Here is a 26,507-nt window from a genome sequence, read left to right on the forward strand (position 1 = left end):
ACCTTGGGCGACTGTGTGTGTGGAGTTTGCACATTCTCACCGTGTCTGCGTGGGTTTCCTCCAGATGCTCCTGTTTCCTCCCACAGTCCAAAAGATGTGAATTGGCTATGCTAAATTGCCCGTAGTGTTAGGTGTAGGGGAATGGGTCTGGGTGGGTTGCTCTTAGGAGGGTCGGTGTGGACTTGTTGGGCCGAAGGGCCTGTTTCCGCACTGTAAGTAATCTAATCTAAAGTGAATTACTCAGTTTGATCATGTCATTAGCATTACAAAGGCCTTGTACGTTATTAACTACTTATTTTTCGGTGAATGATTTTGATTTTTCTTCTTCAAAATGGATAATTTGGAGATCTGAAATAAAACACAGTACTGGAAAAATGATTAGATTAGATTACTTACAGATTACTTACAGTGTGGAAACAGGCCCTTCAGCCCAACAAGTCCACACCGACCCGCCGAAGCGTAACCCACCCATACCCCTACATTTACCCCTTTACCTAACACTACGGGCAATTTAGCATGGCCAATTCACCTGACTTGCACATCTTTGGACTGTGGGAGGAAACCGGAGCCCCCGGAGGAAACCCACGCAGACACGGGGAGAACGTGCAAACTCCACACAGTCAGTCGCCTGAGTCGGGAATTGAACCCGGGTCTCTGGCGCTGCGAGGCACTGTGCTAACCACTGTGCCACCGAGTAGGTCTCGCAGTATCCATGGAAAGAGAAACAGAGTTAACATTTCCGGACGAATATGATTCCTCCAAGAGTCTCAGAACTGGTTCTTTTGGCACAGCTGTTGCTGATCTGTGAAGTTTCTTCAGCACTTAACAGTAATTAGTTTCGGTGAGCTTTTACCCAGTGCCTCTCTCCTGGCCATATGGAACTTTGTGCTAAAAAAAAATCTCCTAATCTTACAAACCTTGTTAGATTAATGCATTCATTCTTTTGAATTGTTATTTTAACTGTGCCTCCTTATACTCAGTGTCAGTTACTGAGAGTTGATTAAAGCCAACACCACAGCCTGTTCTCGAAGCTCAGCTAATGAAAGGAGATATACCAAAATGGGTCTGCTTGGTGATCCTTTTCAAGTGCTCCTCCGAGGTCAGAGGGCCAACTCACTCAGTTTGTAACAGGTGTACTCTGTTCCTACCTCCTACCTTGTACTTGGCACTCACTTATTCATGTACTGGTTGACTATTTCATCGAGCATCCAAAAAGCCTCTACTGGGGATCTATGGATCAGATCCCAGTATGAGAAATGCTACTGTACAAATAGACCAAGAGGTGACTTAATTGAAGTTTTTAATATCAAGAGATTTATTAGGTTTGACGTAGATATGTTTTCCACTTGCAAGTGAAACCAGAAGTGGACCATAAAATGTAAGTCACAACTTCTTACACAAGGCAGGGACAATGTGGGACCCATTAACACATGGAATAGTTGAGGTGAATAAGACAAAGCTCTAGAAGCACAATGGCAAAAGGAATAAAGGGATCTGTTGATGACTGAGATGAAGAGGGGTGGAAGAAGGCTCATCTAGACCAAAAACATCAAACAGATCAGAATGTAATGGCCAGGCTACTGAGGCGTTGAAACATCAACCATTAGCACATGGTATGTTTAACTGAACGACCACTTAGACCAGTCTTGATCATTGTTGTATCGCAAAAAAAAAACACCACTCACACTAAACTTGTTTATATTTTATTGAAGTTCACAGGGGAGGAACATATTATAAATTATGCAACAGCTTAATATGGAATTGTTACACCTCTACCTGGAATCCTGTCAAACCAAGAATTCCACAGGGTTATTTTACTCAGGGAATGTTGACTTCGCTGTGCAGAGTTCACATGACCTCCAGTGACAGATACTGTTCCTGGTCAGAAAAAAAAATGAACTGGGAGGATTTAAGGAAAGAATATATCCAGCTCTTTGCATTTTCAAGTGAGATCCTAAATAGTGTTAAATATGATAAACTACATTTAAAAAAAAGATGAACACTTCAGTTAAGCGGCCTGGATTCTCTCAAAAGACATTCACATAACACAGACTAACGAAATTCCAAATTAGATGTGAGGTAATGCAGACATCAACACTTTGGTATGGGGGTGGGATGGCAGTAGTTGTGAGATATGTATCACCCTCAAAAACCCCAAAATATCTGATATCTTGCACACACTTGGAAGATCTTATAACTTTTACAAAGTTCACATATTTTAAAACCTCCAAGAGCCTGGCGCCATTTTTGGGCCTTAGAAGGAATGATTGAAAAAAAAAACTGAATGAAGAGGTAGCTGCTTTAAAAATATAAAATTTTTTAAACCACCAATTTGTGGCTGACTTTGTTCTTGAAACTTGGGCTCTTCTTTGCTCCCTTTTAAATAATCGTAGGTGAAATGGACGGCGGTAATCATCACCACTACAGGACAATCCACATGCTGCGACCACTGTCTGCCAAACGCTTCAGCGAGCGGCCTAGAGAAAAGCCAACATTGAAACTGAATCACCATTAGTGGTCACTGTGCTGTTCAGGCTGGGATTTCAATGCAGATCCGGAACTAATGAGACCAGTTACTCACTGGCAGCCACTGAGATTGAAAACCAACACAAACAGAATAGTCATGTGATTATGAGCCACTGGGAGTGGTTTACCAAGCCTCTGACATTTTGAAGTGTGGGGTGATCATCTGTCCATCCATCCCCACCCCTCCTTATGACAATGGATTTGAAGACTTAATACATGACCTGAAGGTAAAACCCTGTGATCCAACTCTGCTGGAGTGCAGAGATTCAAACCCTGACGAGCTTTTTGCCCAAGACCATTAACTGAACTACCCTTGTCTTGGAGCAGCTGGCTGTGATGTATCATAACTGACTGCAGCACAGAGTGACAGGGCACAGGTATACACAGGTCATTCGACATAACACAAGCATCGTTAACGCAAATTCGCTGTAACACGATTGACGAATTGGGGACATTGTTTCTAAAGTGTAAGCTTTTAAAACGTTTGTTGGCGGCAATGCAATTACATTGCCAACGCTTGAAGCACTGTTTCTAAAACGTGATTTTTCTATAATGTGGGGTTGCACAAGAACACAACCATCGTGTTATAGAAGAACTACCTGTACCAGAGATTCCCCACAAAGGACTGTTTTATTGTTGATCAGGTACTTCCTCAAAAGATGAGCAAAATGTAAGTGACATGCCCAGAATTCAATTCTGTTGTTAACTCTCACCCCCACCAGGACTCTTTCAATTTCTTTGACCTGCAGAATCAAAAAGATAGCAGTCTTAAATGGTAGTTCAGGCAAAATCCTTCAACCAAGCAATAGGGGCATTGAGACTATTGGAACTATGTGCTTGCTTGGTGAACTGAAGAAAGCAGGCTGCAAATGGTCCCCGGTTAGATCACAAGCATTGCTGCATTGCAATAAGTTTACACATAGGTTAGGGCCACGCACACACTTTTTGCTCAAAAACATACCTTTATGCAGAGCTTCATTTGTCATTCTGTTGACATTGCGAAAGGTACTTTCAGGGACCAGCCATCTCATTGCTATATCAACACAGCTTTTCCGGAAGGTACTCCAAACACTGCCACTATATAAAATGATTGCCAAGGTGAGAGAATGGGAGGACAGGAGGGGAAGAGAGAGAGAGAGGTACATTAGTCTAAATTTTCATTCCAAGGTCTTATTGAATGAAATTCACTACGTAACTTACCTTGTTTGTCCCTGTACCGCAGTTAAGTCACCAACTCCCATAGTTGCAAAGACACCAGTGTTTAGATTCCATGTGCCCTTCAAACAAGTATGATAGGTCTTAGGTCTGAAAAATCAGTGACAGAGTTTGATAATATTTCACAGGTACACATTCAGCTTACTAACACAGGATTGTTTTGGGGGACACTCAAAACTAAATTGTAATACACAATGGTTCCAGTGCTGAGAGTGGGAACATACTGCCAGAGTTACAATGTGGTAGCTAGCCAGAATAGAAAATTTTAGTCTAGAATTCTGCAACTCACTCCTTGAGTGTGTGCTGGTATTCAATAATAATTTTAACGAAGAGGAGAGGATATATACTTAAAGGAGAGAAAACTACAGGGCCTGTGGGAATGAACACAGAAGTAGAACTGATTAGATAGGTCTTTCAAAGAGCTGACATAGACACAATGGGCCAAATTGCCTCCGCCTGTGCTATAAGATTCTGTTCTATGTTCTTTGAGGCCAAGGGAATATTGATGTGGACCTTTCCTTCAGCTGACAAAAAGGAAACATGATCTGTGCAAGTAGTAGTTTTCATAGATCAAATGAGCTACTGCTCCAGAATGTACTGACTCCACTATCATATGGTGGTTAAAATAAATCATAACACATCCATCCATTCTCATGTATCTGAACATCAGGTTCACCTGGATGCTCCTGGTACGGGGGGTTCTAACTATGAGGAGAGGTTGAGTAGATTAGGATTATTTTCACTGGAAAGGAGGTGATTGAGGGGTGACCTGATTGAGGCCTACAAAATCATGAGAGGTGTAGACAGGGTGGATGGCAAGCAATTTTTTCCCCCAGAGTGGAGGACTCAATTACTAGGGGTCATGAATTCAAAGTGAGAGGGGAAAAGTTTAGGAGAGATATACATGGAAAGTTCTTCACGCAGAGGGTGGGATGCATTGCCAGCAGAGTTGGTAGGAGCAGGAATGATAATATCATTTAAGATGTATCTAGAGAGATATATGAATGGGCAGGGAGCAAAGGGATACAGATCCTTAGGAAATAGGCGGCAGGTTTAAATAGAGGATCTGGATCAGCGCAGGCTTGGAGGTCCGCAGGGCCTGTTCCTGTGCTGCAAGGTTCTTTGATCTTTGAATTTTCTCAGCCATACTAAATATATGACCTTGTTTATATATTCAAATATAAGCTTTCCAACCATACAACTTTCAAGATCACTACACTCCAGTCCTAGCTTCCTTACGTTCCGAATCAATATTGCCCCACACCATGGGCAGCTGTGCCTTCAGAATCCCTGGGCCTTAAATCCTTCTCAGCCTGTCCATCTCCAAAGATGCTCCTTAAAACCCAGCTCTTTGACAAAAAATTAAGTTTTGGTAAAGCTTCTGTAAAGTGCTTTGGAACATTTTAATTTAAAGGTGAATTGTGATTACAAATTGTTATTTGCTGTTTACAGCTCAGTGGTATCTCAATTCCTGAAATCTATAGTGCTATATAGAATGGACCTTCTGTATTGCGTTCCTATAATAAACATGTCTAAACTTGAATCATACTCACTCATTATGACTTGGTTGCAAGATAACCAAACCTAGAAATGGACAACCAATTAATATTGCATGTGAAGAGGATACTGACTGATTGGAGGATGTTAGGCATAGGGATGCAGCAGGAACTGCTGTCAATCTCAATTGATTTAATTCATGCTTTTTATCCACCCTGTCCATGCCACACACCCTTCTCTGCTCCAACAAAAACAATGCAAGCTTATCCAATCTTTCCTCAACTTATATTTTCCACCCCTGGTATCCCCTCCAGTGCAATCACATTCTTCCTGTAATTCAGACCTGGCAAGTAGACTTTGATTCATCAGGGTTTTCCATGGGGAATGTGGCAGGAATTGGCAGCCTCCATAACACCATCCTCAGTGAAAAAAGTGCACAGTGCACACTATTGCAGTTTGGTTTCTTGCTGAATGCAAAACAAGCTACTTTGACTTTTTGAGTCTTTATAGCATTAAATTCTGTTACACCAGGAAATTAATTATTAGGTTATTTACAACACAAGCAGGAATAGAATAGAGCTGGTCAACTCTCTCCCAACAAGTATGCAAGCCCAACGTCAGAGCAGAAGCCCTACAGCAGCTTCCCTGCACTTTCAATTCTGATCCAAGCCACCCACAAGGCAAACTGACAAGTAACATCAACTGATGCCAAACAGAGAATGTAACTCTACAAGTATGGGCAAGAACTACCAACTGAGCTCAAACTCATTGCAGATTCCACCTTTAGAAGTAACAAAGCAAGAAAACTTGTATTTCGTCAGCCTGGACTGGATCTCGATCCCACAGCTGGAAAGGTCAGTGTGGAAACCTACTCAATGAACTCCTGAAAGGAACAACATTTCAGATTTCCCACAGAAATTAAACATATAATGCAAATCCAACAGGTCTACACTGTTTCATAACGGAACAGCACACACACTGAAGGTTAATTTCCCTTACCTTATTTGCCCTTCTTCATCAGAAGGGTAAGCCAAAAGTAGCAGTCCTATGTTAATGATGACATGGTTGGTTATAGGGCACACCTTGAAACAGAAACAGATCACTATCATACTAATGTTCATGACAGTCCCAAAATTCAAGGAAGCAAGAATTCAGTGCACCGTACTTAGTCTGAAATCAACTGGTTTAGGAGCATACCTTTCCAATTTGCCAAACGCAGCCTTTTAAGAAGTCAGTATAAAGATATCCAAAAGACTATTTAGTAGAAAAGGGAGCATGGGGTGGGGGCACTTGTGGGCTGGATTGGGGGGTTAGGGGTGGGAGAGAGAGGAATGCAGGGATGTGTGTGGGTGGGCGTGCACAAGGGTGGTGTGTGTGTGTGTGTGTGTGTGCGCGCGCGTGCGCGCGGTTGCTGCTTAAAACAAGGAAATGCTTGGACTTTAAGAAAAATTTGACCTTCCAGCATCTGCTGTATTAAACTCAGATTACTGATCAGTAACAGTAGTCCTACAAACTCAAACTTATTGGGCCTTCGTTTTGTAGCCATCTGAAAGCTTTTTAAATTTATCACACTAGAAGAAATCTACACAATTTCTAAATTCCACGTTACCCCAAAAGTCCCTCAATCTATAAACTCAGCACACTAAGAATTACTGTGAAGCCATGTCCTATTCCAGGCTGTCCCAAAACACATTGCTTATCCGGTCTAAATTTACTTACCTCTAGAATGACAATATCGTAGTCACTGAAGGAACAATATCGCTTTGACCAGGATGCATCATTCCTTATAATCTCATTAATGACATATTCAAAATCAAGTGTCAGCTGCTCCACAGTGAGGTACTTGCCCTGGAAATTCACAAGATATAGGAGATGGGTTGCCAGGGAATAGAGAAAGGCCAAGCACAAGACAGTCATATATCTGTCTTAGCCATATGTCACACTAAAGAGATTCCTCTCATGGAAATGAGAAGTGGTAAACATAAATCCACCCTCGCATCCCACTCCCTCCTCTCAATACAGCAACCTTGATTACACAGTAGGCAACGTATACCAGCATACACTCACGCCAGACTGCAATAGCTGTGCCTCACTGAATAGGCCTCTCATCCAAGTCAGAAGGTTGTGGGTTCAAGTTCCACTCCAGAGACTTGAGAACAAGGAATGCAGGCTGATAATTCCAGTTCTGTATTACAATATGTATATCTGTAAAGATATACAAATTCTATGCAATACAGTTTAATTATTCACAATAATTTGTTCACTGATATAGCATATTTACCACTTTTTAATCACAAACTCAACTCAGCCCAGAATGCCCTCAGCTAATATTCACCAAGAGAAGATGATAAACTTGGGACCATAATACTTACAGCCAGAAGCAGCCAGGAATAAAGGCGATCTACTTTCGAGCTGTGCCTGTTATAGTGCAGTATTGTCACTAGGTACAGAATACTGATACTTCAGAAATTTACAAAAGAAATGCACAAATCGAAATACTCAAATGTCATTACGTTCCCAGCTGATAGTACAACTGGACAAGTCAGATTCCAACATGAAATCTGGGCTGATTGATCATTTTAAAAAAATATTAATGTGGTGGTCATTCACCAAACATCGCATAAAGCTGCAAAGTTTCTTTAACAACAGAAAAGAAATTTATTACATGAAAGACAGCAACAAATATGGAAAACCAAGCTATCTAAATACAGCACATAGTTAGAAGAGTTTCAATCACCCAGCAAAGCAAAGATTTATGCTGTCTTTGAACACAATCCATTACGGAGACTCAAATCTGGTGGAATTACCCCTATTACGACATCAAAACTCTGGTTCAACTTAATTAATTCTCCCAAGCCCTTTCCTGTGAACTGCGAAGTCTTCTTACATTAACCCACAGTTTTTAAACAATCTGCAGATTTCTAACCAAACACTCCTGGTTTGAAAAGTTCACAAAGTAAGCCTTTCTACTGTCTTGTACTCATTTCCAGAGGAAAACTATATTTGTATCTGACTCTGGTCTGGTTTCCTCTGAGCTGTGCAGAAAGCTTTCAATCCCTGAATTTTCAAAGTTAAAATCAATCTTGATTATTCTGACCCGAAAAACAAGCTACTTGCCATCAATGTCAATGTTAATGTTGTAAACTAACATAGCAGAAACAACTTTTCATTAACACTCCAAAGAGGTCCCTATTCTCTCCTCGCATTTCAGATTAAGTCACTGATTCAGAAGGACTGCCTGACCTCATTATTTCTTTAAAAAGACTCCACAAAATGTAACCCACCTATACTCCACTATTCTAAAATCCAAAAAACACGACAAAAAAAATCTATAATTAATCACACACTTCTCGTCACAACCATAATTCAAATTATTCCCATCAAGGACCACTGATGAACAAATTACCAGTAACTCACTACTGACAAGGCAAAAGACCACCTTTAAACAAATTTGCAAGAATGAAATCTTAAAAACTTTCACTGCTGGCCTCTTTTACATTTCAGTATTACACACCCCATCTTTATAATCATTGTGACAACACAACAGGTTGCTGGACAGTGCCTGCAATTAGAGCGCGCAGTGGTTTACCACTTTGTAAGATACTGCACCAACAGTTCTGTACCCTTTCCACTTTGCCAGGGATTTATTGCACATTGGTTAAATTACCTGATATAAAGCACTTTCTTTAACAGGTTTCAGATTCCTTCCCCTCAAGTCAGTCACTACAAAATGCAGTGAGATCTTATCATCATACCCTGTGAAAAACAAGATCTGCTTTAGTCTCCTGTCAACAAGTTCCTCTGATAGCAAACTAATTATTCACAAGTTGCAAGATTAAATAAATCCTTCGAGATCCTCAAATCACACAATTAGGTAAACATTTTCTTCACATAAACAGAGCTACACTTCCTCAGTTTAATCCTTTGATGTAACACATGCAAATATTAATGACACAATGATGCAAATGAGCTAAGTGGCACCTACTGTTGCATCAGAATCATGTGGAAGATGAGCTATCTGAATGCACGGTGATGGGTATGGAAGCCAGTGAGAATGTGCTGCTCAGGCAGCTTGAAGATGGAAGTGAAATTTCTGTGGTTAACAGATGGCTTGCAAAGTTGACCCTTTCACTGCTTGAACATAGTGGAACTGAATAGTGATTTTGTTGCCAATTACTTGGCATGACAATGTTTAAAGATTAAGGGAACTTACTTAATAAGTAAAACCCACATTGTTTCCTCCTGCCTGTAGCTCAGCAAACTGTCAAGGAAAGTTATTGCTAGCATTCCAACATGATGAGGAAGCGACTCTTTCCTTTTTGGAAATGGGCAAGATTTGGGAATAGTTGGATGTTAAAAGAGAACTGGAATTAAGCAATGATTGAGGAAGAAATGGAACACCAGCATACAGAATAAACCCAAACATTAACTCGAAGTCTGGTCTGACAGGCAGGAAGAGCAAATGAAACTGGATGAAAATTCTAGCTCTTCAAGCGTTGGAGTTAAATTCCCAACACTGTGACAGCAGAAAATGTTCTGCACAGTGATAAGTGGCTTTGCTGTGTTTCACCACAGTTCCCAATAGACACAAAATTGTCCTTAAAAACAAACTGTTGCTGCAATAGCAGTGTTCTCGTTCTGCTTCCAAGATGTTGCTGAACAACACTCATTCAGAGCTGCTTAAGCACCCAGTAACTAAGGACATGCGGTGTAGGGAACAAGTAGGTTGCCTTAAAAGGTGCACACGTGCAAGTCTGTGACCACATGGGCATGGGCCCATGCAGTGCAAAAGGCTGGCTGCACACAGCAAGTAGACGTTAGCAACAGCATTGCTTAACAATCCTGCAATTACTTCAAATGGACCAATCTCCAGCACCTCCACCAGCGCAACTGCAGCAATTAAAAAAAAAAGTGAAAAAGAACAAATCTGGAATGTTGGCGTTTAAATTAAAGACAGGATGCTAGAGTTCACAGAACGGGGATTGTACTGAGAGATTTAACCAGCAGCTGGATCTGCAGAAGTGTCATTAACTCCTGCCTACAAAAAAGAAGCTTTTCACATTCCAGCGGGGTTCCTAGTGAATGAAGAACTTTAATGGCATTTACTGATGTAGGGAAATATATGTTAATTGACTTAGATATAGCAAGATCCCATAAACACCAGGAACTGATTGGCCGGAATCTGGTTACATCATACTCACCAAGTCTCACCAAGGTCACAGAGCATTCCTCAGCTTTACTGAGTGCAAGTGCTGTAGGACCTCACAGATCCCCGAAACATGCAGAAGGGATCTTGGTTAGCTGCATTCAAAGGGCAGCATATCTGAAATATGGGATGACCGTAGTACTATGCTGAGAAGGGTGTGCTCAAGGTTCAGGAGTTAGACTTCAACACACAGCATTCGAATTGGGATAGGTAACATTCATAAAAGAATGGCGATGATTCCAATGAAAGAATTGAGAGTTGTTTGAATTAGTGCTCACAATTACCAAAAGGCAATCCCATTGATTTCAAGCACCCTCCAATAATACCAGAGTGATGTGGGCAAGGAACTGAGAGCAGGTTCTCTGCTGACTCGTCATTTTGAGATAGACAGTGAACACATCACCAGGGAAGAATCTTGCAAAGGGCATTCTGACAAGGAAAGCAGGGAAAACTAGTGGACAATCACAACATTATTGCAAATTAATTAGGCAAACAGTATCCTGACAACCAAAAATTGAGGCATAAATAATATTTTAGCACTGCTACATAACTCACCATCATCATCATCTGCAGCCATACCAGAAGGCTCCAGAACATAATGCAGCTTTATATAGTTCACATACCCAGGCTCTGTTTGTGTAGTTTCATGGTGTTGGCTGCTAGTATTGTTCATTGTACCTGTCTCACACTGAATCAACTCATTTGCCATTTCAGTCCTCAGTTCAGCAGCAGGCAATACACCATTACCCAGTGCAGGACAAGAACATCTCAATAGTTGTGAATGTGAATGCTCAGAGTTCAAGGCAGAAGCAGAGGTGTTTGCAACACAACTGGAACACTGAATCTCTGACTTTGCTTCAGGAGAACAAGAGGAGAGTGTGAAATTGGACAGCTCACTTCTCTGCGTACCAAGGACCTTGTGACAGTCATCTGTGGTGAGCCCTTGTAGAACACCTTCCTTTGGTTTGGAGCCAGCTTGGCTTAAACTACCCGATACTTCTGTGGTGTTGGTGGCAGCTCTCGCTCGCCTAAATATGTCAGCTGCAAACTCCTTCGCTTTACCGGCAGCAGAGGATTGCTCACCATGGGAAGTGTTACATGCTGCCAGTCCACCATGCTTCGAGCTTTTTAATTCCCAGCTCAGCATTTCCTCAGGACAGTATTCAGTGTGCGCACAGCCGGTAGTGTCAGCTTTGTGTAGGATGCAGTTTGGCCCTCCATGGCTGGATGAAGGATGACTTGGAGCTTCACACTGAAGATAACTCGACATGACATCATCCATTACTGGCGATATAAGATTAGGATCTAGCTCAGAATGACCTGGAGGTGCAGTGTTTTCACTACTCTTACTGTACAGAATCTGCCCTTTCTCATCTGAAACACAGAAAGCCAAGACAGAACAGTTGTCAAGTAAATATAAAATGAACATCTGGTTAAATTAGTGTATAAACTTTACTATAAAAACACAGGTGACCCGACAGGTATCTCACTCTCTTTAATCCTGTGTTTCCCTCTGGTTATTTTATCTCTACCAGTGGCTAGAAGGGTAGGAGGCATTCTGTCATGGTGTTTCAGCCAGAATACGGAGCAGCCTTGATGGACCCGGGGGGTCTGTTGTTCTCCATTATTTTAATCAATCAGGTGAATTTCACCAACATTGCTGCGTTAGTTGACCTCAGTTGGATGTGGCAGCTAAGGCATAACAATCAATCACAGTGGCCTCAGGTTGGACAGGAAAGCCAATGACTCTGGTGGAATTCTATATGTGTACACAGGGTGGCTGGGTTCAGATTGGGGACGTGACTGGGGTTACAATGCCCAATAGGATAGAGGTGTATTTATACCTAGATTCTAAAGAAACCAGGGAGAAACTTTATGTGTATTGATGATCATTAAGAGGGTGGAGTATAGCAAAGATTTGTCAGTACATTTAAAAAACACAACTATGGTTCTCCTATGATAAAATCTTTACAACGACAGCATACCTTTCACATCAAAAGAAAAACTCCTTCCAATAATGGCAGTGGATCCGAGAACGCATTTTAATACCCATTCAAAAGTTGGGCACCTTCAATATCACTTAGTGCAGTGGCAGTGTCACCTCAATCTTGCACTCAGGTCTCAGGGTTAGAATTTGATCAATGGTCATCCCAAGTGTTGCTAACGAGTTACAGATTACCCTTAAGTAGATGCCCAGAGCCAGCAGTGGGAATGGCTGCTTCAGTGAACAGAGAGGAATATTTCTGCCTGAATTAAAATAATTTGGACCCTTTTCTGTACCTGTGACTAGCTCATTCATACGTACTGTCCAGGTTCCTAAATCAACAGTTATGGCATACCTGTTGTGTTGACAGATATGGCACAGGCTACCAGAGAGTAGCTGGTGTTGAGTAACACCACTCCATCTTTCTTGAGCTGAAAGGCAGGCTGAAATGTGGGGAAGGGATACACCACCTGGTACTTTGTGTGAAGCATGAAGCCATGCTGTAGACAGTAGGCATTCTGCTCATCTGCAAAAGACACAATAGCAAGTTAGGTCTGAGCCGAGTGAAGTATAACAGCTTTAACATTCTAATGTGAAATAAGTATCTTTCTTCAAACCTGTGCTAAGCAAAGCCATATCCTTACAGTCAGGACAGAATGAAAATGGCGGTGTAGCAACTGTTGTAATATAAATATCTCGATCATTTTCATCACTCATCACCATGTTTATCAGCAGATCATTCACTGAGCGGATGCTGCATTAAAAGAAAACAGAACTTTGATTTAATATAATGGGATGAAAATATTATATATTCAAAGCTTTGCTGGAGGAAGGACAAAAACTCCACCCATACGCCTCCCAATCCCACACCTAACACTCAAAACAAACAAGTCAGTCACATATCTCTGTAGTATGTGGTAAAGGGAAAAACAGAGACAGGAGAAAAACACACTGCACAAAAAGATACCTGAACAAGAAGATTCCACAAAAAAGAAAAATGGGTTAATTTGCCTTGGGTGTGTTGTTTTAGGAAGAAATATTGACTAGGGTAAAAGGGTAACTCCTTACTTCAACCAGCATTAAACACATTAACGTCAAGCAAGTGGAGTTAACAACTCAGTGGATATTTGCGCTCCAGCCTCCTGAGTGGGATTTGAACTGACAGCCTTCTCACTCAGAGGAAAACGTGCGTCCCACTGAACCACATTTAACAATTGACTCCAAATCTCAGCAGGTTTGCTGCAGCAGAGGAGAAGGTTGAAAATTTTCAGAACAGCAGCTTCCAAACAAGCTAGAAACATCAACTGCTGAAATATCACTTTCACTGAAACAAACATTTGAGTTTTGCAGTCAGGAAGGATATAGAGGGTGCAGTGGACTGAGATTCATCAGAATGAGACCATGGCTGGAAGATCAATTAAGCCCATAACAGAGAGGCACCACCTTAATATCTGAGCTATGTTGTTCCGGGTGAGGTCATTTCACACAAATAGTCATGGGAATCTGGAACTTGCTCCTCACAAAGCTGGGGGAGTCAATGAAAATTTAGAAGTGATAATTTTCTAGTAGGCAAGATAACCAAGGAACATACAATCAAGGCAGGTAGACAGAGCTAATACAAATTAGCCAGGATCAAATGTCAAGCTTGACAGGCTGAAGGACCTCCTAAATGTTGGCATGAATACTCACTTGAACCCAAATACGATAAGTTTTGAGGGATCGCTTGGCCATTCACACACTGTGAGGTACAAGTCGCTGTACACTTCCTGATCTTTGAACAGGTGCACTTGCCTCACCTAAAGTTCAACAACAAAAATTTTAAAAGATTTGTTTTTCTTGTACAGTTGAGTACTCCAGAATGTGAATGTTTCTAAAATTATTATGCGGTCAAATGTAGCAAGCATATATATCTGCATAGACACGTGGGAACATGATAAGTTCGTAGACGAGATGAGATGTGAGAGATATGCAAGAAATATCGAAATGTCATGGCCGATACCATGATCAGCCCCCAGCTTTCGGAAAGTTTGAAAGTAGATTGATGTTTATAGAGCATTTGAATGCACTGTATGCAGGCCGAAAGGCTTTCATTGAAGGTGAAGTCTCAAAGAATTTGGCAAATCTTAAGGTCATCAGAAACCAGTTTCAACCAGGGAAATAAGGTTTATTATACAAAGAGAGGGTCTTAAAGAATGGAAAGCCCTGGAGATTATTGGTAAAGACAAAAAGATAATATTGGAAACCCTGCAAATCAGACTGTTCACGTACACTCGTCAACGTTACAGATTTGCAGAGAGGAGACAATTACCTCTCATAACCAGTGACTGCCCAGCTATGAGGATCAAACTGCTGCAACTGAAAGTTTGCCTAATGACAGACAGCTCAATTCTGATCATTAATGAGGCCATTAGCCCCAAAGGACAATTACCAAAATTGGCTAAGTCAAATATTTACCAGAAGGGGGCTAGTCAATGGAGAAATGTAACCATTATAACAGTGAGCAGAGATGGCCACTGGAAAATACAGAAGTTGGACGATGGGCAGGTGGTTAGGTCCATGGATTGCAAACACGAAGTACAAAGATGGATGGCAGGAAAATGCAGTGTCAGCTCAAATACTGGGTCCAGGAGTGAACATGCCCTTGCAAAGAGATTATTAAGGTAAGAAGTGGGGTGATCAAATTGTAGCAGTCCAAAAAGAAATAGAATGTAAGACAGAGAGTGTAGTTTAACAAGGACAAAATTGATTGCACAAACTAGGAATACTACCAGGAACAGAAGCCCATTTAATCAGGAAGTCTTGGAGCCCTCCAGCAAACCACAAGTTACAACATTTTCAGAGAATGGAGAAATCTCCAAACTGAAATGGGTGGTTGGCAGCAGTCATCTACCTCATTGTATTAGTTTGTTCCTTTCTTTGTAAAGCACAGTTATGCATACTGGAAAAAAATATCTGAAACTTGGAAGAGCAGAAAAAAAAACATAATTGATTTTTGCATGACCCGTGATGTAATGTTATACACTCATTTATTTATAGGAATCTCCTTTATTCTCTTTATGCCCCATCTGACCTTCAAACCTCTCTTTTTCCTTCCTGTTTTTAGAGACACTTCTTAACCTTTCTTTCTGCCAAAGTTTTCATCATCTGTCTCAATACCTCCTTTGATGATTCAGTACAAAATTTTGTTTGATATTTACTTCTGTGAAACATCTTCAACTTCTAATAGTTTAATGGCACTTGATCAATGCAAGCTGTTATTAAGAAACTAAAACTGATCAACACAAGACCATCAGACAGAGAAAATGGACAATGTCAGGACAAAGGAGTTCAGCACTGGAGTTTAGAGTATTCTTTATTTACAAGGAAACCTTTGATACACACCTTTTTCAACTTGTCATGGATGTTGAACTTCCACCAGTACAGGTAATACACATAGTATGGTAACTCATCAATATCCTGCTCTGGTACATCCCGAGTGTAGGACAGCACATACCGACCACATTTTGTAAAGCCAAGGAATATGTGACTGTGGTAAGGGAATGGGAACAAGGGCATATGGAGACAGATTAAAACTACAGAAAGTAAAAATGAACGTTACAATTCCTGATTAATAGGAATGAGCTTTTCAGACATCCAAAATCCAAGAAAACATTCAGATACATATAAAATCTACTTGTTAAAGTCTAACACCAATTTTTGGGTGCGCTGCCTAATTTTTCTCTGCCTTGCCTGAAAGCATTGGTTAGGAGAAAGTGGGGACCGCAGATGCTGGAGATCAGAGTCAAGAGTGTGATGCTGGAAATGCACAGCAGGTCAGGCAGCATCAGAGGAGCAGAAGAATTGATGTTTCGGGCATTCCTGATTCCCGAAATGTCGATTCTCCTGCTCTTCGGATGCTGGTCGACCTGCTGTGCTTTTCCGGCACCACACTCTCGACTCTGAAAGCACTGGTTGTTTAATCAAGTGTAACTCCACACAGTTGCCTTTTGGTTACTTTGCTCATGAATCACAGGGAGGAACACATTTTCTCCATTCAACTTTGCTTGACAAATTTCATTGGGTTATCATTGCATTGAGTGTGTGTGTGTGTGTGTCAGTGTCAGGAGGGAGTTGTTACACCCTACAGTAATCATTTTGTGCACGCGGAGAAATAATTATTTCTCTCTGTCAAACATAAGGAAACTGAGATGTATTCCAGCTTAGGTACTTCTGCCCAAATGAGATCATTTTCACTCAGCACAGACCAAGAAATAAAACCTCCTGATCTGTGAGGCTTGTTTGATCAGGCCATCCGTTTATATAATGAATGGTAGAATAGGCTTCAGGGGCTGAATAGCATCCTTCTGTTCCCACATACCCATGAGTTAAATTCTCTGACCCATGAGGAAAACCATTCGGTTGTGCACTTTGAACATTTCTACATCACGAATGACTGAGTCAAATTGCACAGATAGGTGGTCAAAATTCAAATCCAACAATCCTGAGAACATGCAATAGGCTCCCAGTAGATTTCAGCCCTACCATAAACACAATGAGAGAAACTACAGACTGCTGAATTGTTGCCTGTCACTAACCCAGCGAGTACAGTTTTGTGGAGATTTGAGGTCAAATCTGAAATTAGAACGTTACTCATTATCTTTATCGTAGTCTGCAATTTCAATGGAGCACCCCAGCAAGGGAAAACCATTCTGTTTAGAAACTTTTGTACCAGAGGCAAACAATAAAAATTTTGATATTAATATCTAAATACTGCAGAGTTTAGTTCAATCTCCACATATATGCCCTGAGATACTAGAGCAAAACAAATGCATTTGTCTGAAAAATCCTTTGGCAGAGGCCTGCCTAAAATGAAGGGTTAACACCTCCACACAATGGTGCAATGTTACAGGTGAATCCACTGCTATCTCACAGAATAACGGCAAGAGCCTGGAGCCTGGCATTCTCCTCAAGCTAAGTCAATGAATGATCTAAAAACTCTTTTTACATTTAAAGCAAAAGGTTGAAAAGGCCAGAACGAAAATATCTACTGACTTAGGAAATAGTTTACATACCCAGCTAGTAAAAAATCATCATCCACAATGTTCTTCAGGGGAACGCAAAGAATGGGAGGCAAATTTTGGAACATTCGGTGAGAGAACTGGCCTGTTATCTGTCAAAGAAAAAAAAGGTTACATTTGTTTGTTGCCATAAGAACACATGATAATTGGTACTCATTTGGATAAGAATTGGATTCAAATATTTTACCTGCGATTTCACATAGCCCTTCACCTAACCCAACCGGATAATGACAAACTGCTTGGTAAAAGAAAACATCACCCATTCAGTTAAACTGGGCCTAGGAACTCAATGTCCATTCACTCCTCATCATGACTCCCTTATTAGAGGGCAGAATGATCAAGAAGATTCTGTCAGACCAGAGTAAACTGTTGGAACTTCTAAGCTCAGCTTTTAATTAATAAATTAATAATCAATGCAAGTATAAGCCTCAAGGGCATCCTGATTATGCCATGAGCAATTCCCTGCTGTAAAGTCATAATATTCAATTCCTGGTTTTGAAACAAGCTCCTTCTTAGTCTTTGTGCCCATTAAAACCTGGATTAAGAATCAATAGAAACCTCTGATATATTTATTAGAACTGAAAAACATTTGGAGCAAATCATCTCCCACATGAATGGCATCTAAATAGTCAACTCCTCACTCAAAAATAGGTCTGGAGAAGTCTGCTAATTAAAAAATTTTCTTCATTAAGCTAAAATTTTCTTATTGACAGGTTAAAGTTCTGCATTTATTAAAATTTAAACCAGTAGATAATCAAGAAAAAACTGCTAACCAGTAAAACAACTGGATGGGAAAATAAAAAGATACTGCAAGCCTGTTTTTTTTAGAATTTATTCACAGGATGAATGTGGGTGTCACTGGCTGGGAAAGTATTCATTGACCAGTCCTAACTGCCTTTCAGAAGTTGCAAGCTGCCTTCCCTAACTGCTGCAGTCCTTAAAGTGTAGGGACACCCACAATTAGATTACTTATAGTGTGGAAACAGGCCCTTCGGCCCAACAAGTCCACACCGACCCACCGAAGCACAACCCACCCAGACCCATTCCCCTACAATTACCCCATCACCTAACACTATGGGCAATTCACCTGACCTGCACATTTTTGGACTGTGGGAGGAAACCAGAGCACCTGGAGGAAACCCACGCAGACACGGGGAGAATGTGCAAACTCCACACAGTCAGTCGCCTGAGGTGGGGATTGAACCCAGGTCTCTGGCGCTGTGAGGCAGCAGTGCTAACCACTGTGCCACCGTGGGAAGGAGTTCTAGATTTTGACTCAGCGACAATGAAGAAATGACAAAATATTTCCAAGTCAAGATAGTGAGCATTTTGGAGGAGTACTTGCAGATGGTGCAGCAACATGCACCTGCTGCCCATGTCCTTCTGGGTGGTGGGTTTGAAAGATATTATTGAAGGAGCCTTGGTGAATTTCTGCAGTACATCTCTATATTGTATTTCACAACTACTGGGATGTCCCATACTATTTCACAACTGATGCAGTTATTTTGAAGCATAATCACTGCAAGCGGAAACGAGTACAGGCTCAGCAAGATTCCACAAACACTTTTACATGCATGTCTCACTATGCAGCTGCGGATGGTGACAGCGGGCTCCAATTTCTTTGCAGCACACGGCTGACCAGGAAACTCTTCAACCTTACCACCTGCCACTGGCATCTGTTAGAAGGATTTACAGATTGAAAATCAACCAGTTTGGCCACATTATGGACACACCTTCCTTGGTTATCTTTCCTGGAATGGGATTTAAACCTAGGGTGGGGAAGAGGCACACTACCAAGACTTCCCAATCAAAAACCACCCAAACTCATTTTGCAAAGAAGGGACTTAAACCCTGGCTCCAGAAGTGAACCACTATTATCTCAGCCATTGCACCACTCAATGCTGAATATTTGCAGCAGGTTACAGAGTGATTTCATTTTTGATGTGCAGAGGCAAATCCAGAATCCATTCTACATCATTAACATCCCATTAACAGTGACCCAAATATGTAATTAAGTTAATGTCTGGTGGTACTGGCTGAGAGAAAATGATTTGATCTCAGCACCTCATGTTGGTACTGTAGCATCAATATGAACCAAAGCCTGGTTCAACACACCCTGTGCAAGACGACACCTTTGACAATATGGCACTCCCTTGGTGCTACCACGGAATGTTGTTAGCTAATTTAAGTTGTGTACTCAATCCCAGAAATACTTTCCAGGCCAGCTTGCAACCAATGGAGCCAAGCTAATGAGGAGGATGTAATAAGGCAATGATCAGAGGATTATTAATTAATTTACTTACAGCTTACAAGGTACACAATGCTCGAAATACTGAGGGTATATTCTAGTCATGGAACTTAATGATTAATTTTCTTTGGCACAATTCAAAAACATTCTGTTTTTAATGACAATCTACAGCACAGAAACAAGCTGTTTGGCCCACATCAGTATTCATGCTTCACACAAACCTCCTCTCAGCTCAACAGCATACTGCTTTCTCCCTCAGGTGTTTATCAGTTTCTATTTGAATAGATATATGTTAATATCTCAGCTAGCCCATGTAGAGCTGAGTTGAAATGCCTTGTACAAATTGAAAAGCGCCAAATCATTCTCAGATTCCGGATGCAGCCTGGCCAACTATCGCCCTCTCAGTCTACTCTCAATTCACAAAGTGTTGGAAGGGGTCATTATCCATGCTATTACGCAGCACTTACTCTGCATTAACCTACTCACTTATGTTCATGCTCCTGGCCTTATTACCTCCTTGGCCCTGAACTTAAGAGGGTGAGGTGAGAGTGAATGACTTGTGATCAAGGCAGTATTTGAAAGAGTGCGCCTTTAAGCCTTAGGTCAATGGAAATTGATCTGATTTTGATTTGATTTATTGTTGTCAAATGTACCTAAGTACAGTGAAGTAGAGTGTTTCACAAGCAGTACAGGCAGACCATAACATACAATGAGCAATTAGAATCAATCTAAACATCAGGTCATAGACAGAGAACACAGGGGGCTAACACCTTCAACATATTGTCTAGCTATCACCATTGTTAACAGCTAACCCGAGAATGCAACTTTTAAAAAAAAGGGTTTTGTGATTTACACATGAAAGAAGTGAAACTATTACTGTATTCTAACAGATGAAAGGCTTAGCAGACAATCAATTTTTCAATGTATAATTTCAGTTACATCACACTGCAAATTTTTGCTATAAATTCTGTGCTACGATCGAGCCCTCCACAATCACCTGATGAAGCAGCGTCGCTCCGAAAGCTAGTGTGCTTCCAATTAAACCTGTTGGACTATAAGCTGGTGTTGTGTGATTTTTAACTTGGTACACCCCAGTCCAACACCGGCATCTCCAAATCATTAGATTTGAAGTTAGAGATGTCTATTCAGCTGTCAATTAACAACAGGGAATAAGCTGTGTCTCGAACCTGTTGGTGCATAAGAGTGACCTTACTAAGGTCTACTATCATGCAAGGTAGAGATAAGGTCAATGACAAGGGTTTTTTCCCTGGGAGAGGGGGCTGAGCTGTTCAAAACTAGGGGGTATATTTTTAAGGTGAGAGGAGAAATATTTCAAAAGGGAAGGACAACTGTTTACAGTTGTTCATGTGTCGAATGCCAGAGAAAGTGATGGAGGCAAGTACAGTTACAATGTTTAAAAGACATTTGGCTAAGTTAATGAATAGGACAGATGTGGAAGAATATGGGCTAAGCACAGGCAGATGGAACTAGTTTTGGTAGGGAACAAGGTCAGCACTGATTGGTTGGACAAAAGGGCCTGTTTCCATTCTGCATGCTTCTAATATCTGGATGGCCCCAGAAAGACCTGATCTCAAAACTGGAATTTTTGTTTTCAAATGGAATACAGGGAGAACAATCCATCTGGATACAGAACTGGCTCAAAGGTAGAAGACAGAGAGTGGTGGTGGAGGGTTATTTTTCAGACTGGAGGCCTGTGACCAGTGCAGTGCCACAAGGATCGGTGCTGGGTCCTCTACTTTACATCATTTGTATAAATGATTTGGATGGGAGCATAAGTAGAGTTAGTAAGTTTGCAGATGACACCAAAATTGGACGTGAAGTGGACAGTGAAGAAGTTTACCTCCGGTTACAACGTTTTCTTGATCAGATGGGCCAATGGGCTGAGGAGTGGCAGATGGAGTTTAATTCAGATAGATGCAAGGTGCTGCATTTTGGGAAAGCAAATCTTAGCAGGACTTATACACTTAATGGTAAGGGCCTAGGGAGTGTTGCTGAACAAAGTGACCTTGGAGTGCAGGTTCATACCTCCTTGAAAGTGGAGTTGCAGGTAGATAGGATAGTGAAGGTGTTTGGTATGCTTTCCTTTATTGGTCATTTGGTCAGAGTATTGAGTACAGGAGTTGAGAGGTCATGTTGTGGCTGTACAGGACATTGGTTAGGCCACTGTTGGAATATTGTGTGCAATTCTGGTCTCCTTTCTATCGGAAAGATGTTGTGAAACTTGAAATGGTTCAGAAAAGATATACAAGGATGTTGCCAGGGTTGGAGGGTTTGAGCTATAGGGAGAGGCTGAACGGGCTAGGGCTATTTTCCCTGGAGCGTTGGAGGCTGAGGCGTGACCTTATAGAGTTTTATAAAATCACGAGGGGCATGGATAGGGTAAATAGACAAGGTCTTTTCCCTGGGGTGGGGATGTCCAGAACTAGAGGGCATAGTTTTAGGGTGAGAGGGGAAAGATATAAAAGAGATCTAAGGGGCAACCTTTTCATGCAGAGAGTGGTACGTGGATGGACTGAGCTGCCAGAGGAAGTGGTGGAGGCTGGTACAATTACAACATTTAAGAAGCATTTGGATGGGTATATGAACAGGAAGAGTTTGGAGGGATATGGGCCGGGTGCTGGCAGGTGGGACTAGATTGGGTTGGGATATCTGGTCGGTATGGACAGGTTGGACCGAAGGGTCTGTTTCCATGCTGTACATCTCTATGACTCTAGGCGGGGTTGACAAGTTTAAAGAATAACAACACAAAAGTAATGATGGAAGCAAGTGCAACAAAGAACTTTCCATATTATACAACACTGGAGCAGTGATTTACAATTGAAATGAATTGAACCAATAAAACATGATGAGGGTGACCACAGCTTATGGGTGCTCTAGACGATTTGCAGTAAACTGCAATGTAAATGACGCACTTTAATCAACCCTGGTCAATGGAAACTGATTAATTATCCTATTTTGGTGATTTTTTTTATTTGAGGATGATGCTGCTGTAGGTGAGGAGATTTGTTTGGGGTTATTTCCACGTTTCTTTCCCCCCCCTCCTACCCCCGTCTTACTGGGGGAGGGTGGGATTTACCCGGCAAAATGCACATTTGTTATTAACTGAGCCCCCATTCCAGTACCTTCAGCCGGGATAAATTCCTCAGGACATTGCTTTTCTTCCTCGCAGTCGGGCGCTTGTTCCAGCTCGGCGCCATCTTCTTTCCCCTCCCCCTCACCCCCCCCAGGCGCCACCTAACCTGCTGGGCGAGGCCAGGACCCGCGTTCTATTGGCTGCCCCCGCTCCCATTTCGCCGTCCCATTGGACAGTCGCACGTCCATCACGCCGGTCGCCAGCGAGTTTGGTTGAGAGTGCAGGTCGCCCCGGTTGCTAGGGGAGCGCCCTCTGCAGGACCGGCGGCGCACTTCGCCCTTTGACGCACATTCCATCCAACCCCCCCCTCCATTCACCCTCACACACCCCCCCACTCCATTCACCCTCACACACCCCCCTCCATTCACCCTCACACCCCTCTCCATTCACCCTCACACCCCCCTCCATTCACCCTCACACCCCCCTCCATTCACCCTCACACCCCTCTCCATTCACCCTCACACCCCCCTCCATTCACCCTCACACCCCTCTCCATTCACCCTCACACACCCCCCTCTGTTCACCCTCACATACCCCCCTCTGTTCACCCTCACACCCCCCACTCCATTCACCCTCACACCCCCCTCTGTTCACCCTCACACCCCCCACTCCATTCACCCTCACACACCCCCCTCCATTCACCCTCCAACCCCCCTCTGTTCACCCTCACACCCCCCACTCCATTCACCCTCACACACACCCCTCCATTCACCCTCCAACCCCCCCCTCCATTCACCCTCCAACCCCTCTCCATTCACCCTCACACACCCCCCTCCATTCACCCTCCAACCCCCCTCCATTCACCCTCCAACCCCCCTCTCCATTCACCCTCCAACCCCCCTCCATTCACCCTCCAACCACCCTCTGTTCACCCTCACACCCCCCACTCCATTCACCCTCACACCCCCCACTCCATTCACCCTCACACAACCCCCTCCATTCACCCTCACACAACCCCCCTCTCCATTCACCCTCACACACCCCCCTCCATTCACCCTCACACACCCCCCTCCATTCACCCTCACACACCCCCCTCCATTCACCCTCCAACCCCCCTCTGTTCACCCTCACACCCCCCACTCCATTCACCCTCACACCCCCCCTCCATTCACCCTCACACACCCCCCTCTGTTCACCCTCACACCCCCCAGTCCATTCACCCTCACACACACCCCTCTGTTCACCCTCACACCCCCCACTCCATTCACCCTCACACACCCCCCTCCATTCACCCTCCAACCCCCCCTCCATTCACCCTCCAACCCCCCTCCATTCACCCTCCAACCCCCCCCTCTCCATTCACCCTCCAAACCCCCTCTCCATTCACCCTCCAATCCCCCTCTCCATTCACCCTCCAACCCCCCTCTCCATTCACCCTCACAACCCCCTCTCCATTCACCCTCACAACCCCCTCTCCATTCACCCTCCAACCCCCCTCTCCATTCACCCTCCAACCCCCCTCTCCATTCACCCTCCAACCCCCCCTCTCCATTCACCCTCCCACACGCCCCTCTCCATTCACCCTCCAAACCCACCTCTGTTCACCCTCACACCCCCCTCCATTCACCCTCACTCCCCCCTCTCCATTCACCCTCCAATCCCCCCTCTCCATTCACCCTCCAAACCCCCCTCTCTGTTCACCCTCACACACCCCCGTCCATTCACCCTTCAACCACCCGTCTCCATTCACCCTTCAACCACCCGTCTCCATTCACCCTCCAACCCACCCCTCCATTCACCCTCACACACCCCTGTCCATTCACCCTCACAACCCCCCTCTCTGTTTACCCTCCAACCCCCTCTCTCCATTCACTCTCCAACCCCCCTCTCTATTCACTCTCACACTCCCCTCCATTCACACTCTAACCCCCCCTCCATTCACCCTCACCCCCCCTCCATTCACACTCCAACCCCCCCACTCTGTTCACCCTGCAACCCACCCCTCCATACACCCTCTAACCCACCCCTGTCCATTCACCCTCACAACCCCCCCTCTCTGTTTAACCTCCAAACCCCCTCTCCATTCACTCTCCAACCGCCCCTCCATTCACCCTCACCCCCCCCCTCCAACCCCCCTCTCGGTTCACCCTGCAACCCACCCCTCCATTCACACTCACACTCCCCTCCATTCACCCTCCAACCCCCCTCCATTCACCTTCCAACCCCCCTCCATTCACCCTCCAACCCCCTCCTCCATTCACCTTCTAACCCCCCTCTCCATTCACCCTCACACCTCCCTCTCCATTCACCCTCCAACCCCCCGTTCACCCTCCAACCCCCTCCTCCATTCACCCTCCAACCCCCCACTCTGTTCACCCTCCAACCCCCCTCCATTCACCCTCACACCCCGCCTCCATTCACCCTCACACACCCCTCTCCATTCACCCTCACACACCCCTCTCCATTCACCCTCACACACCCCTCTCCATTCACCCTCATACGCCCCCCCTCCATTCACCCTCCAACCCCCCCTCTCTGTTCACCCTCACACACCCCTCTCCATTCACCCTCACACCACCCCTCTCCATTCACCCTCACACCCCCCCCTCCATTCACCCTCCAACCCCCCCTCTCTGTTCACCCTGCAACCCACCCCTCCATTCACCCTCACACTCCCCTCCATACACCCTCTGACCCACCCCTGTCCATTCAACCTCACAACCCCCACCTCTCTGTTTAAGCTCCAACCCCCCTCTCCATTCACTCTCTAACCGCCCCTCCATTCACCCTCACACCCCCCCTCCATTCACCCTCCAACCCCCCTCTCTGTTCACCCTGCAACCCACCCCTCCATTCACACTCACACTCCCCTCCATTCACCCTCCAACCCACCCCTCCATTCACCCTCCAACCCCCTCCTCCATTCACCTTCCAACCCCCCTCTCCATTCACCCTCACACCTCCCTCTCCATTCACCCTCCAACCCCCCGTTCACACTCCAACCCCCCGTTCACACTCCAACCCCCTCCTCCATTCACCCTCACACCCCCCCTCTCTGTTCACCCTCCAACCCCCCGCTCTGTTTACTCTCCAACCCCCCCTCTCCATTCACCCTCCAACCCCCCCCTCTCCATTCACCCTCCAAACCCCCTCTCCATTCACCCTCCAACCCCCCTCTCCATTCACCCTCCAACCCCCCTCTCCATTCACCCTCACAACCCCCTCTCCATTCACCCTCACAACCCCCTCTCCATTCACCCTCCAACCCCCCTCTCCATTCACCCTCCAACCCCCCTCTCCATTCACCCTCCAACCCCCCTCTCCATTCACCCTCCAACCCCCCCTCTCCATTCACCCTCCCACACCCCCCTCTCCATTCACCCTCCAAACCCACCTCTGTTCACCCTCACACCCCCTCCATTCACCCTCACTCCCCCCTCTCCATTCACCCTCCAATCCCCCCTCTCTGTTCACCCTCACACACCCCCGTCCATTCACCCTTCAACCACCCGTCTCCATTCACCCTTCAACCACCCGTCTCCATTCACCCTCCAACCCACCCCTCCATTCACCCTCACACACCCCTGTCCATTCACCCTCACAACCCCCCTCTCTGTTTACCCTCCAACCCCCTCTCTCCATTCACTCTCCAACACCCCTCTCTATTCACTCTCACACTC

General features: G+C 44.1%; 1 protein-coding gene across 4 annotated transcripts; it reads right to left on the bottom strand.

The window, feature by feature from the left end:
- Positions 1-1,691: 1,691 nt before the first annotated feature.
- On the bottom strand, positions 1,692-22,955 carry dcaf15 (DDB1 and CUL4 associated factor 15). Of its 4 annotated transcripts, none has more exons than XM_087983470.1 (13): positions 22,877-22,955; positions 17,480-17,577; positions 15,810-15,954; positions 14,118-14,224; positions 13,046-13,182; positions 12,784-12,954; positions 11,000-11,818; positions 8,906-8,994; positions 6,958-7,086; positions 6,238-6,320; positions 3,727-3,831; positions 3,488-3,603; positions 1,692-2,477 (listed from the first exon to the last, which is right to left on the bottom strand). In XM_087983470.1, the coding sequence occupies exons 1-13, from the start codon at positions 22,949-22,951 to the stop codon at positions 2,422-2,424; spliced, it is 2,130 nt and encodes a 709-aa protein (XP_087839596.1). In that variant the 5' UTR covers positions 22,952-22,955; the 3' UTR covers positions 1,692-2,421. The 4 variants fall into 4 exon arrangements, with proteins under 4 accessions (XP_087839596.1, XP_087839597.1, XP_087839598.1 ...); XM_087983471.1 differs by having other exon boundaries at positions 1,692-3,269; XM_087983472.1 differs by lacking the exon at positions 1,692-2,477 and having other exon boundaries at positions 3,276-3,603; positions 11,528-11,818.
- Positions 22,956-26,507: the final 3,552 nt, after the last annotated feature.

This window comes from Chiloscyllium plagiosum, unplaced genomic scaffold (assembly GCF_037043375.1).
Source record: "Chiloscyllium plagiosum isolate Xiang-an unplaced genomic scaffold, Cpla_swu_hap1 HiC_scaffold_45, whole genome shotgun sequence".
In the NCBI taxonomy this organism is placed as follows: domain Eukaryota; kingdom Metazoa; phylum Chordata; class Chondrichthyes; order Orectolobiformes; family Hemiscylliidae; genus Chiloscyllium; species Chiloscyllium plagiosum.

Bases quoted from the DNA above. Each gene is read 5' to 3' on its own strand.
- dcaf15 (XM_087983469.1), bottom strand. From the start codon at position 22,951: ATGGCGCCGAGCTGGAACAAGCGCCCGACTGCGAGGAAGAAAAGCAAT. The intron at 6,321-6,957 runs GTAAGTAAATTT...TTCTGTTTCAAG, and splicing joins ACGATATTGTCATTCTAGAG to GTGTGCCCTATAACCAACCA. The intron at 3,832-6,237 runs GTAAGGGAAATT...CTGATTTTTCAG, and splicing joins GATGAAGAAGGGCAAATAAG to ACCTAAGACCTATCATACTT.